We start from the raw sequence: 13,796 nt of genomic DNA on the forward strand, positions 1-13,796 counted from the left end.
GCGGGTGAATCCACCAACTGTGACTAATTCCTGTGGAACAAAGCCGGGAGCGGGGGCGTGTCACGGCTCCCGGTCGGCTCAGACCTGTTTAAGAGAGCTCAGCGTGTTCCCGCCAACTGGCAGCCAGGGAAGCGCCTGGCATCGGCCCCCTGCCTCGGCTGCCCTTTACTCTCAATGCTCACGAGGAGCGCAGAGAGGAGCGGAGGAACAGAGCAACAGCTGCTCTGAGCTGAACCACGAGGAGCGCTGCACTCACTGGAGCACATGGGCCAACAAGGGACACAGATAGACAGACAGACGAACAGAGGGATGGATAGATGAAAACTCTAAATTCCTATATTTGTAGTCCCATTAACTTCTCACAGATATTCACCTTCAAAAGCCGGCCGTAAATACCAGTGTAACGGTTCTGTCTGATAAGTGTGTGTATGTGATGTGTGTGTGTGTGTGTGTGTGTGTGTGTGTGTGTCTGCATGAGTGAGTGAGTGTGTGTGTGTGCGATGAGTGTGTGTGATGAGTGCTCTCTGGCTCCCACACTCACATGGCGCTGGAAGCTGGAGAAGTGGATGTCGGGGATGAAGAGGACCGGCTGCGTCTCAAAGTCGCTCATCATCTTGAAGATGGTGACGTCGTTCCTCTTCTGCAGCAGCGGGACCTTGATGTCGGTGACTGGGGGGGGGGGGGGGGGGCAGAGAACACGCGGTCAGTGAGTCACTCATCCATCGCCTGGGGGCCATGTTTGCGGTTCATCAGGCAGAATGAGCATGAGAACGAGTGGGCCCTACATGGTGGCCCCATGGTGGCCCCAACATGGCGGCACCCACATGGCAGCCCCATGGTGGCCCCTTAATGGTGGCCCCATGGCGGCCCCAACATGGTGGCCCCTACACGGTGGCCCCGACACAACGGCCCCAACACGGTGGCCCCAACATGGTGGCCCCTTCATGGTGGCCCCTACATGGCGGCCCCAACACGGTGGCCCCTTCATGGTGGCCCCTACATGGCGGCCCCAACACGGTGGCCCCTTCATGGTGGCCCCTACATGGCGGCCCCAACACGGTGGCCCCTACACAGTGACCCCAACAGGGCGGCCTCTACATGGCGGCCCCAACATGGCGGCCCCAACATGTTTGCCCTTCCATTGCAGTCCCTCCATGGTGGCCCCCTCCCCTCCCTCGGGCCCCCCTGGCTGACGGAGCTGGACTCACAGGCCCCCATGCTGCTGCTGTGCTCCGACACCTTCCCCTTCCGGCGGGACTGCTTCCTCTCCTCGTCGCGGATCTTGCGCTCGGCGCCCTTGTCGCAGAAGACCTTGATCTGGCAGAAGGCGCGGTGGATGGGCTTGTTGCTGCGGTTGTTGTAGCTGTAGGTGTCGATCTGCAGGTTCAGCGGCAGACCCTTCACCCCCTTCTGCGAGGAGAAGTCCGTGCTCAGGCAGTTGACCGAGATGAAGATCTGCGGGGGGCGGGGGGGAGAGAGAGGAGAGTGAATGAAGGGTGTGTGAAGGGTGTTTGTCTGAGTCCCTGCCGGGCAGCTCTCTGGGTTCAGACCCCGTCTTCCGCAGGCTGCCCGAACGCTCCCTCATAGAGAGAGAGACGCCTCACTCATCCCTGCTCTGCCAAATTAATAGGAATAGTGAATAGAAGGGTGTTAAGTGGAGTGTGTTATATTGTAAAAAGAATGTATGAATGGATTGCACTCAGGGACAGAAATAGAGTGTTTTTTCCTTATGAAAGTGATTCTGTTAGATATGTTGTGTACCTCCTAACCGCGTTGTAATTGGCAGTAAGTGTTTGGTTCAGCACAACAGGAACGACTGGGACGTCGAGCGCCTCCATTATGCGTTCTGCAGCGCCCTCTACTGGTATCTATGCTAATAAAACACCCTGTAGGATTTATAGTTGTATACTTTGAAAGCCAAACACGATAGACATATTAGCGCAGGAACATTGCAAGAATGCATTTGGCTTGTTCAGTAAAGATACATTTATTTATTTAAGTTTATTTTTTGGGTAAAGTTAAATAGCTGAAAAATAAAGTACAAATGTGCTAATTAAAAAATAATAATGTTAAGAAAAACATAGACTTACAAGTGAATATACTTATATATATTTAATATGCTAATGTATTCTATCCCTGAATTCACAAGTTCTGCTCAGGATTCAGTAAACAGCCCGAGAGCAAGTTCAACATTTGTAAAGGGCTGGCCTGGAATCAGCATAGTCTTTACATCTGTAACTCAAACGACCAGGGGGCATGTGGGCCGCCACAGCCAACACACACACTGCAGTCTGCAGTTAGCTCTACGTGTGTGGGTGTGTAGGTGTGCATGTGAGGGTGTGTGCCTGTGTGTGTGTGGGTATGTGCGTGCTTGTGTGTGAGAGTGTGTGAGTGCATGGGTGTGTTTGTGTTTCTATGTTATGGTGCGTGTGTGGATATGTGGGTTTATATGAGAGAGAGAGAGAGAGAGAGAGAGAGAGAGAGAGAGAGAGAGAGAGAGAGAGAGAGGAAGACAGGGAGCGAGAGAGGAGGAAAAAGGAGGGAGATAGAGAAAGAGTGACAGATCGAGTGAGACTGTGAGTGTGTATGTGAGTATGTGTACCTGTGTGTGTGGACACGTGCGTGCTTGTGTGGGAGAGTGTGTGTGTGTGTTTGTGTGTGTTAGGGCGCGTTTGTGGATGTGTGTGTTTGTACGAGAGAAAGAGAGAGTGAGAGCGGTAGCGGAGGAAGAAAGAGGGAGAAAGAGTGACAGATAGAGTGAGACTGAGACTGTGAGTCTGTGTGTGTGTGTGTGACTGTGTGTGTGTGTGTGTGTGTGTGTGTGTGTGTGTGTGTGGGTATGTGCGGTTAGAGCATCCTGGTGCGGCGGGACTGTGCTTGCTCAGAGGCTGCAGTACAAACAGCCGTTCGCACACAAGAGGAGGAACGGACTCGTCATCGGCCCCCGGGCCCCGGGCCCCAGGACATGCAGAGCTGGATCCTGGTGTGGCTGTGTGTGTGTGCGTGAAGACCCCCCACCCCCCTTCAAAAAACAGCTCTGCCTTGTCCCGTGTGGGCCAACACGGTGTGGGCCAACACGGTGTGGGGGTCTGATGGATCATCACCTCTTCTCTCTTCTCTATTTGTGTTCTGTTTGAGTGGTGTGATGAAAGATTTGGTCTCATTTTCTCTTCTTTCATTTCCTCTTTACTTCACGCGTCAAATCGGTTTTGTGTTGACAAAACGCGGCTAAATCAGACATTAACCCAAAGCTGGGAAGACGTCTCGTGTGTTTGGCGAGTGACGCACGTCAGTCCTGTTCAGAACTATGAGTCATGTGATGTAGTCACATGATGTAGTCACATGATGCAGCCTCTGAGCAGATATCACGCCCAGACAGAAGGGCTGCAGGGTGTACTGTTTGAGGGGTACCACCAGGAAAGGGCCGTGTTGAGTAGGAGATGACGTAGGAAATAATCATTAAAGAACAAATAATATCGAATCACAAAGTGATTCTACTATGTGATTAGTAATTGTAGTGTGTCAGACACCAAGGCAAGGCAAGGCAACTTTATTTATATAGCACTTTTCATACACAAGGCAGACTCAAAGTGTTTCACACCAGACCATAACGGGTTTTTTTTATTCTCAAATTGGAGACATATGAGTATGCAGGAAGTAAACATTGGTACTGTTGTAATTATACTCATATTTAGAAATGTATTTGGTTTGTTTCAGACAGACGGAAGACACACATGATATCTGTGGTGATGAATTCAGTTTGACGTTTTCTGCTTCCTGATTGCAATAGTTGATTTATTCCAGATAAGTCTTGTTCAACCTTTGGACAATGTCCGGTCTGGACGGAGGTTCTATCCAGCTCTAGCTGGTTCTATCCAGTCTGGACCCTGGTTCTATCCGGTCCACCTGGTTCTGTCCAGCTCAAGCTGGTTCTATCTGGTCAGGACGCTGGTTCTGCGGACCTCAGATCCCAGAACCGTTGACCCGTACTACTGACCTACTGACCTCCAGGGAGGCCGTGATTCCATCTATACCAGGAGGCTGATCTCTGGGGACAAATGTACGTTTGGAGATTGCCTCCTCGAAACCCGCCCAACTCGTTGAGGAGGAAGGAGAGGAGACGGGGGTAAGATGGAAGATCAGCCTGTCTGACAGGCTGAGTCACACCAGGTCCCCCCCCCCAGTTTCCTCATTCCTGGCCCCATTGTGCGGGCTGTGACGACAACAAACCTTGCTTCAGCATCACAACAAGGGGGACAGGTAGAGCTTGTTGGGACAGTTGTGTCTACACAAGGACACACACACACACACACACACACACACACACACACACACACACACACACACACACACACACACACACACTCACACACGCATTTGCACAAACATTTGACACTTAAGGTGAGGAGAGAAGAAGTCTATTTTTGGTCATGCTCATGGTGTGCCACATGGGTCATGTATGATGCATGTGTCACGCCACATGTGTGGCTGTGTGTGTGTATGTATGCCTGTGTGAGAGTGAGTGAGTAGAGTGAGTGAGTGAGTGAGTGAGCGCGCACGCGCGTGCACACACGCACGCGCGTGTGTGTGTGTGTGCCTCACCTTGGCCTCCTCGTTGGTGTCCCAGGTGAAGGAGATGGCGTTGTAGGAGATCTCCTCTATGTTGGCTATGGTGTTGAAGCTCTCCTTGTAGTCCGCTGGACACAGGGCAGCACAGAGGGGTTAATATATATTCTATAATACGGAGGAGATGGACCACTATACTCATGTCTCGTCGTTATCGGGGGACCTCAGACACGTGTCTTCGCGATAAAGTAACATTTAATAAATGGACATTTTTTGTACAGAGGTCTTGAAAAGTGGTCTCTGAAGTTAAGTTAAGAAACATCAGGTTTGGTTGGTATTTTGCCTGTTATTCTTTTCACCATTTCTCTGAAATGGCCGTCATTCTGAGTCCTGCCTAATCTCTATCTGTCTGCCATGAATCAAACAAAACATCTCCTCCTGCCAGGAGAGTAAACCCTGCCTTCCCCCTGGAGACACAGGAAGATTGATCATCATCTGAGTCCACACTGAACTTAGCTGCAGTGTTGTCATCATTCAAAACCAGCTAACCTGCTAACGGACAAACACAGCCGACTAATCCAACTTAAGGCTCCCTTAGTCATCCGCTGGCCACCTTCCAAACACCAGCTCACATCTTGAGGGTTCAGCTGTATAGAATCCCTCTATTGCACTATCAAACTGTATTGCCTATGACAAAAACAACATGCAAAGTGTATCGTAGCGCAACTGTGACTGTGACTGTGTCTCTCAAATATTTGCACAAGAAAATAATTTTTATTGGTCTGCATCATTGGAGGTTCAGACAACTGTGTGTGCGTGTGCTCGTGCGTGTGTGTGTGTGTGTGTGTGCGCGTGTGTGTGTGTGTGTGTGTGTGTGTGTGCGTGCGTGTGTTTGCGTGTGTGTGTGTGTGTGTGTGTGTGTGTGTGTGTGCGTGTCTGTGTGCGTGTCTGTGTCTGTGTCTGTGTGTGTGTGTGTGTGTGTGTGTGTGTGTTTGCCATCCGTGTTACTGTTGTTTTATGTAAGTGGACCGGGTGCTCATTGAGTCAGGAGGGGTGTGACCTCACCGATGTCTAGGCAGCGCTGCTTGGCCGTGTGCTGCCGGGAGTGCCAGTACTTCCAGTGCTTGAGCTGGTCGTCTCTGCACTTCTCCTCCCCGAACACCACCATCACCACGCTCTGGGGGGGGGGGGGGGAGACGTCAGCACGGGGGGACGGGTCCTCAAAACAGTAATGGCCGTTTGATACTAATAAGAACTGTTCTAGTACTAGTAATGCTGCTTTACTCCTACCACTACCACCACCACCCCCACTACTACTACTACTACTACTACCACCACCACCATCACTATTACTACTACCACCACCACCACCACCACTACTACTAATACTACCACCATTACTACTACTACTACTACTACTACCACTACTAGTACTAATAATAATACCAATAATAACTTTATTTGTGATGTACAGCCTTCCAGAATAATGAAAAATGAACGAAATAATGAGTCAGGCTAAAACCCAGTGATTCCCCCAGCCTCCTCTTACCCGGACTTTGGTGATGGGCTGCTGGATTCCCTTGCTGTTTTCTATCTCCCTGAGGCTGATGGGGTAGAACTGGCCCTTGTTCAGGTACGTCATCGTGCCATCGCCCGTCTTCTGCCTCAGAGACTTGGACGCCTCCAGAGTGTACTCAAAGTCACTCCTGAAAATCATGTTCATAGATGAGTGAATACCAAAACAGTGTCAGACATTTTCCTAATTTTCTTAAGAAGATGAATGAATGACCACATTAGGGGGATTACTAAGTGTGGAGATCGTTTTTGAGGAGGGAGGAGGGGGGGTACTTCCTCACCTACAGGCGTCCTTGAGCAAGACGACTTTCAACCCTCAACCTGCCCATCATGCATCCCAACTCACTGTGAGTGGCTAAGAACATACAAGGTTAACCTAACCCTAACCCATCTGGGCTGCGTCAGTCCGTCCTGCTGTTCTGGGATCAGCGTGTCTGTCAGCGTGTCTGAGTGTGTGTCCCCTGTCCAGGGGACACACACTCAGACCAAGAACATGCTGATCTTAGAACGGAGACACCAGACTCCCTTAGAGACAGTGTGTGTCCTCCCCGGTGTGTGTGTGTGTGGGTGGGGCCCCGGCCCGGGACAGAGACAGGCAGCTCACCCCGGGACGGAGTCGAAGGCGCTGTAGTCCTCGGGCGTCACGATGGACGACATGCGTAACTGGAGATCCCCCGGGAAGGTGAACACCTGAGAGAGAGAGAGAGAGAGAGAGAGAGAGAGAGAGAGAGAGAGAGAGAGAGAGAGAGAGAGAGAGAGAGAGAGAGAGAGAGAGCGAGAGAGGAGGTGAAAAAGGGGAGAGTCAGACATGGGGGGGATAAACACATCTACTTGTATTGGGCGAGTCTCTGTGCACTCCACACATACATACACACACACACACACACACACACACACACACACACACACACACACACACACACACACACACATACAGCTGTGTTTAAATTTGTTTCTAATATCTGGTTGTTTAATCACCTCCCTCAGCAATTGTCCAAATATAGTAATACATTAGGTAACATTTGAAACGAGAATATTTTCTATATTATTGTTATATAATATTGTATATAAGCGAGCTATCTTTTTCTCATCCACTCTTTCTCTCTCTCTCTCTCTTTCACCTCTCCCAGTCCTCCTAGTTTTCCTATCTCTCCTCCCCTCCCTCCCCCTCCCTCCCCCGCCAGTGTAAAGGGGTTTTGTTGGGTTACTCCTCTTTTAAGGTAATCCCCCTCCAGCTTTAAATAGGGAGAAAGGGAAGAGAGAGGGAGAGACAGAGGGAGAGAAAGGCTCTGCGGCCATTGTAGGGGGGGAAGTACAGCACTTTATTGTGTGGCTGAGACAATGGCATAATAACACACTGGACCTTATTTTAGCATGTTCAAATAAGAGCAGGGGAGCCTGAGTCCACCAGGCCTGCGTGGGATCAGGTGAAAGGCCCATTGTGTCCCTAGCAGGGATCTGAGAGCCAGGGCCAGGCCGGGAGAGGGGAGGAGAGAAAGGCTTTGAGGAGGGCCTCGGTGGGACGGTGGGGAGAGGGTATAGGTGGAGGTCCCTAATGGTGTACACACAGGCACCGTAAACACACTAACACACACACAACACAGACACACACACACGGGCACAGGCACCATAAACACACTAACACACACGGCGGGACACCCACCTCCTGGGAGCTGTCCTTGTAGCTCTCGGGGAAGGTGGAGTCGGGCGGTGTGCGTGTGTTGGAGCTGAACTGGATAGAGCTGTGGACCATCTGCCTCTCGAAGCTGTGGGGGTGGTGTTCGCCGTCGGCGCAGGCGTTCTGCGCGGCCACGGAGAAGCCGTGGGTGGGGCCCTCCGTCTTCACCGAGGTGTAGTTGGGCCCCGACGCGATGGACACTGGGGGGGTGGAGAGGGACCAACGGATCATTAGCATCTTAGCAGTATTAGCCTAAGCGGCTTAGCACTCTGAGGGGGGAGAGGGACCAACGGATAAACCCAGCTCGGACTGAGACTTAGCATTAGCATTAGCATCTTAGCAGTATTAGCCTCAGCAACTTAGCGTTAGTTAGCGTTAGCATAGGCGAAACCCCACCCAGCGCCGTCTCATTGACCCAAGCTCATCTCTACAGGTGGTTGCACACGGACCTCTCTTCTTCTACGCTCTAACGCCCCTCGTTCCACTGACCTGGCGAGGAGAAGGAGCTCCTCTTGTCCTGGGTCAGCTGGTTGGGCAGCAGGATGTTGAAGGGCCCCTTCAGCACCTGGATCCTGCTCTCCACGTTGGCCATGGAGGTGTCCTGGAGGGCGGTGATGGAGTGGCCCCCCTGGAGCTGGTGCCTGCAGGAAGAAGACGAGCGAGAGGGAGAGGAAGAGGAAGACGTGGAGTGAGTTCACTTACTTACGATGAATACTTTTAAAATTGAAAATACAATTTAATAAAGGCGTAGAAAATACACACGTCCACCCAAACACACACACACACACACACACACACACACACACACACACACACACACCCATAGACACACACTCCCAAACCCACCCATATACACACACTCACACAGCCACCCAAACACACACACACCAACCCAAACACACACACACACACACACACACACACACACACACACACACACACACACACACACACACACACACAACACCCACCCATGTACACACACTCACCACTACCAAACACACACACAAACATACACCCAAACACACACACACACCCACACACACACAAACACAAAACACACTCACCCAAACACACACACACGCACACACACACTCACCCACCCACCCACCCATGTGCTCCGCTCCAGGGGGCGGTGCGTCCAGGCCCGGCTCTTTACAAGGGGGTATTAGGTGAGGTCAGGCGCCTACCTTTTGTTAGGATCCACATCAGAGCCCATGGCATCTGTCTTGCTCTGCGGGATTGTTCTCTTCTCCCGGGGCACCTGTGTGGGAAGGTAAACACAGCCGCTCATCCTCCTGACCACATCACATCCAGCGGGTCCTGCTAGCCTCTCCTGGCCTCTCCTGGCCTCTCCGAGCTACGGTGCTTACCGCCTCACGTCGTCATGGATGACGCCAATGGAGGTCAGGGCTGGAAAGGTTTGTTGTGGTGCCTCCTTCTGACAACCATGCTGTTTGAGTTTGAGCAGGAGTTCACTGACCCTTTACAACCCCCTAATCTCCAACTCCCTTTGCCTTCCCTCCTCCTATTCTCTCTCTCTCTCTCTCTCTCTCTCTCTCTCTCTCTCTCTCTCTCTCTCTCTCTCTCTCTCAGGAGAGCAGGCCTAGAGCCTCTCTCCCTCAGGGTTGGCTCACCTTGTAGTAGTCATGGAGCAGGCCCAGAGCCTCTCTCCCCCAGGGTTCTCTAACATTGTAGTAGTCGTAGAGCAGGCCCAGAGCCTCTCTCCCTCAGGGTTGGCTCACCTTGTAGTAGTCGTAGAGCAGGCCCAGGGCGGCGGCGCTGTCCTCGTCTCCGTTGATGCTCATCATGGCCTTGGTGGCGGCAGTGAGCGGGTTCTCCAGGAAGGACTTCCAGGCCTCGTCCTCCGTGGTGAACGACCGCCGCTGGCCCCCGTAGGCCGGGTCGTTCTGCAGAACCAAGACCGCCCGCTTGCTGGAGGGGGAGGAGGGGACGGGGAGGGAGGGAGGGAGGGAGGGAGGGAGGGTCCAACCGGGAGGGGGGGGATAGAAAAGAAAAATAAGAAACTTGAAGGATTTTTTTTATTTTCTTAAAAATAAACAAGATAACACTTTTTGCCGGGATTTATTTGTTTTTTTTAGCGGTTTATTTGTTCTTATTAGTGTGACGAGACGACCGTCAGGTGATATTGGGCAATATCCCGAGTTTGAGATCTCATAAGATAAGATAAGATAGTCCTTTATTAATCCCCCTTAGGAGAAATTCGCAGTGACCAGCAGTACAATGGGAAAAGAGTGCTAACCAAGAGTATATATACAAATAAAATTTACCAATTTGAAAATAAAATATAATAAAAAACGATTAGAATAAAGATAACATACTATATACATGTAACTGTCCGTTTTGACTTGTGCATTAAAATATAAATATGACTGAGTATAAATGTAAATGTGGTGCAGAGGTTCCTGAGGTAATGAAAATGAAATAAATAACAAGGTTTAAACAAGGTTTAAACAAGGTTTTAAGGGTTTGGTCCTCAATCATGGGATATTGCCCAGTATCCCGAGATAGAGAACCAATCAAATTGCGCCATCTAAAGGCTGCCCCACACTACACGATTTTTTAATCTTATGCGATTTTTGAGTCGGAGTACACCACACACTTAACGAGAATCGCAGCCGATTTTTGCTCTCCGATCCTACATAAGATTAGAACACAAGACGGAACACCACACACTACAGGATAATCTTATCCGATTCTCGGCCGTGTAGGCTACGTCATCCAGCACGAGACAAGAGATCGAGAGACAAGAGATTGTAGATCTAGAGCAGCGGTTCCCAAACTTTTTTTCCTGCGCACCCCCTTTACGTCCCAACCGGGTTGGCGCACCCCCGATCCCCACTTCAAAAAGAAGGAAAAAAAACGCAACAAAGCTTTGTTTTATCGCCATATAAAGACTCATGTTTAATCATGCGCAAATAACCAGAACACGCATGACAATAACAACATCAACAAATATACAACAAATAGGACAGCCAAGGGACACGACTGACGTTGTGTGCAAGATCTGCTCATGTGTGATACGCGCAATAGACGGGCAGACGACCGATCTACATGACCACTTTATGCGCCTCGCAGAAGTTAATAGAAATGATGATAAACAAAATATCACAGAGCATAGAGCAGGATTGTGAACGTTTACAATGTATCATGTCAATTTACAATCTGCAAAATGTGTCTGTGTTAGGATATTGATGCTGCGCGCCTCCTATTTGCAACGGAATTTGTTTAAGATATAAAAACATTTAATTTAACACACACGCACTAAAACAGATATTTTCGTTTTTAAATAAATATTTGGAAACGAAAATTGAAAAGTGAGAATTGAATGCGCTTTGGCATTATGGAGTACACGCTGACCCGAAGGTGGTCAGCGTGTGTGTGTGTTTTGCGTGTGTGTTTGTGTGTGCGTGCGTCGCTATTATGTTGACTACACAACTCAACATGCCGAAAATATCTAACATGTTGGATAACCCCGATTTTGAGATCGGGAGGTCTTAAGTTTATGAGATTCTATCTTAGAACACAACGGCAGACAGGATAATCTTGGCCGATTTTCGTCCCGATTCGGCTGCCATGGGAACGCCACCCCGATTCTCGTAAGGGGCAAATCGGCCACGATATCGGGACATTTATCTTGTAGTGTGGGGTCAGCTTTAGGATGTTCTCGTGTAGCATATGCTAACTTCTAGTATTTACTTTGCTGTACCCATTCTAGTGTCTTCTATTCCGTACTAGAATCAACGACTGTACTATTCTAGTCTCTACTCGATTATCTTCTACTCTATTGAAAAAGGCAGCAGAAGGGAAAGGAGAAGGCCTGAGATCAGTAGAGTTCAGACCCTTCAGAGTTCAGACTCTGCTCTCCATCTGAGAAGCCCTGGAGTTTGTTGTTTTAATCATGACCGTGATCAGCCCCGCCCAGTGGCGGCACCTGAGGCCCGCGTGATCTCAGACGTGTTTATGATCCCGTGTGAATCAGAATCAGCACAGATGAGAGTTTGTTTCAGGGAGTGGACCAACTGGTTTTAACACCCTGTTGTTGATGATGAAGGGGACGAATCTGGAGTGCCTGTTGTTCTAGTTCCTTCTAGTGTGTGTATGTGTGTGTGTGTGTGTGTGTGTGTGTGTGTGTGTGTGTGTGTGTGTGTGTGTGTGTGTGTGTGTGTGTGTGTGTTTCTGTGTGTGTTTGTGTGTGTGTGTGTGTGTGTGTGTGTGTGTGTGTCTGTGTGTGTGTGTGTGTGTGTGTGTAACAAATCTCAGCTTTGGAAATGTACTAAAAGATGCTCTACTGGTGTGACCGCTTTGGACTGCCTCTGATTGGTTAACGACTCCTCTCTCTGAGACATTCCGGAGGAGCAGAGAGAGAGAGAGAGAGCTGTGCTGAGGTTTAACAGAGGGAGCGCCCCTCTGCACACATTATCACCACTTCCTCCTCCTCTCCCCCTCCTCCCCCCCCCCTGCTACTCCTCCTCCCCCCCATCCTCCTCCTCCTCCTCCTCCTCTCCCTCCTCCTCCTCCTCCTGCCCCTCCCCCCCACCCTCCTCTTCTCTCCACCATTAGATCCCCCTCTCCCTCCTTCCTCCCCCCTCCCCCCTCCCCCTCCTTTTCCCCCCCTCCTCCTCCTCATCCTCCTCCCCCTCCACTTTCCTCCTCTTCCCCCTCCTCCTCATTGTCATCAGGATTCAAGATTTTAGATTCAAGATGGCTGTTAGACCTGAGTGTGCACCCCACTCTTCACTCTTAGACCTATATGACCACGTGAGGTCTTTGAGAAGGTCTGGATAAGAGCAAAGGAACCTATGGTTTCAGTTATAATGAGATTGAAAGAAGAATGTGTGACGCTTTATGGACTTTAATGTCCATACTTTTTATTGTCCATGATGTTTGATACATTTTGATTGACATGCTTTGCTCTTTTTTAAAGAGTGACAGGCCTGTCAGCCAATAAAGAACGTCAACAGGTTATATACTTTATACTATCAGGGTACTACTACTTTATTAGCAAGCCTACTACGTTGGCATCACCCTGGCAACCGAGCCTTACGTCTTGTGCATTATCCTCACACGACACGTCCAAACTAAACTTTATCACCTGGAAACGAAATCCACGCCTACTTGTTTTTCAAGTCGTAAATAATGGAACAAATACAGCAAATACAGAGAGAGAGAGAGAGAAAGTTGAGGGGAAACTGATGATTAGTAATTCTAGATCTAATTGTGCCATTCTTCAGATGTCCATCAGGGTCATCAGGGATTTGCAATTCGATAGATCCGTTATTCATTTGGTTAAAAATATACAAGCCATGAAATCCACAATGTAAGAGATGGATTAGCGTATATATATAGGCCTACTTCAAATATGTTGTGGTTAGAATTTAAAATAAATAGCATGTTGCTATTTAAATAGCCGTGGCTCGAAACGCACTGGAAGTGTCGCTCAAAACGTTCTGATACTTTCTATACTCTGGGGGCCAACGCCCTGCAGGTGGACGAGTTCACAAAGTTCGCAAAGTCCACATCCACCACATCATACGATGGAAACACCTCCAGGATTTTAATAATTGCATTTTTTTTGTATAAACTTTTAAAACGTTAACCACGAATATGTCAGTCACTGAACTCACTTTGCAAGCATCTTGTTGAACAAACAAGACGAAAGAGAAGCCACATAACTGCAGGCTTAAGAGAAACTCAGCAGTAGTCCGCCCTTTAGCGTCTCATCCCGGGACCCGGCCGGAGGAGCCCCCTCCTCTGGCTCCTCCGCGGGACGACAGATGGAGGGGACTCTCATCCCGGGACCCCGCGGGTGGAGACCCCTCCTCTGGCCCCTCCGCGGGACGACAGGTGGAGGCTGCACACCTGCGCGGCTCCGCGGGAACGAGCCCCAACATGACAGCTGGACTCACGCGCTAAACTCTCCCACGGGCCGGGCCAGAACCCTACCCTACTATGG

The 13,796-nt window shown here is 49.9% G+C and overlaps 1 protein-coding gene across 1 annotated transcript in view; it reads right to left on the reverse strand.

Annotated features, from left to right (window-relative positions):
• Positions 1 to 12,898, reverse strand: part of grhl1 (grainyhead-like transcription factor 1) — a gene marked incomplete at its 5' end in the record, with an annotated part of 17,169 nt that extends 4,271 nt beyond the window's left edge. The window contains 11 exons of the mRNA XM_084482107.1: positions 542 to 669; positions 1,209 to 1,455; positions 4,603 to 4,697; positions 5,632 to 5,743; positions 6,116 to 6,272; positions 6,746 to 6,831; positions 7,805 to 8,019; positions 8,309 to 8,460; positions 9,010 to 9,083; positions 9,565 to 9,754; positions 12,888 to 12,898. Of these exons, the coding sequence (XP_084338233.1) occupies positions 542 to 669; positions 1,209 to 1,455; positions 4,603 to 4,697; positions 5,632 to 5,743; positions 6,116 to 6,272; positions 6,746 to 6,831; positions 7,805 to 8,019; positions 8,309 to 8,460; positions 9,010 to 9,083; positions 9,565 to 9,754; positions 12,888 to 12,898 (1,467 nt within the window). The remainder of the gene's footprint in view (positions 1 to 541; positions 670 to 1,208; positions 1,456 to 4,602; positions 4,698 to 5,631; positions 5,744 to 6,115; positions 6,273 to 6,745; positions 6,832 to 7,804; positions 8,020 to 8,308; positions 8,461 to 9,009; positions 9,084 to 9,564; positions 9,755 to 12,887) is intronic.
• Positions 12,899 to 13,796: the final 898 nt, after the last annotated feature.

The sequence above is a fragment of the Micromesistius poutassou genome (assembly GCF_964030765.1).
Source record: "Micromesistius poutassou genome assembly, chromosome: 17".
In the NCBI taxonomy this organism is placed as follows: Eukaryota; Metazoa; Chordata; class Actinopteri; order Gadiformes; family Gadidae; genus Micromesistius; species Micromesistius poutassou.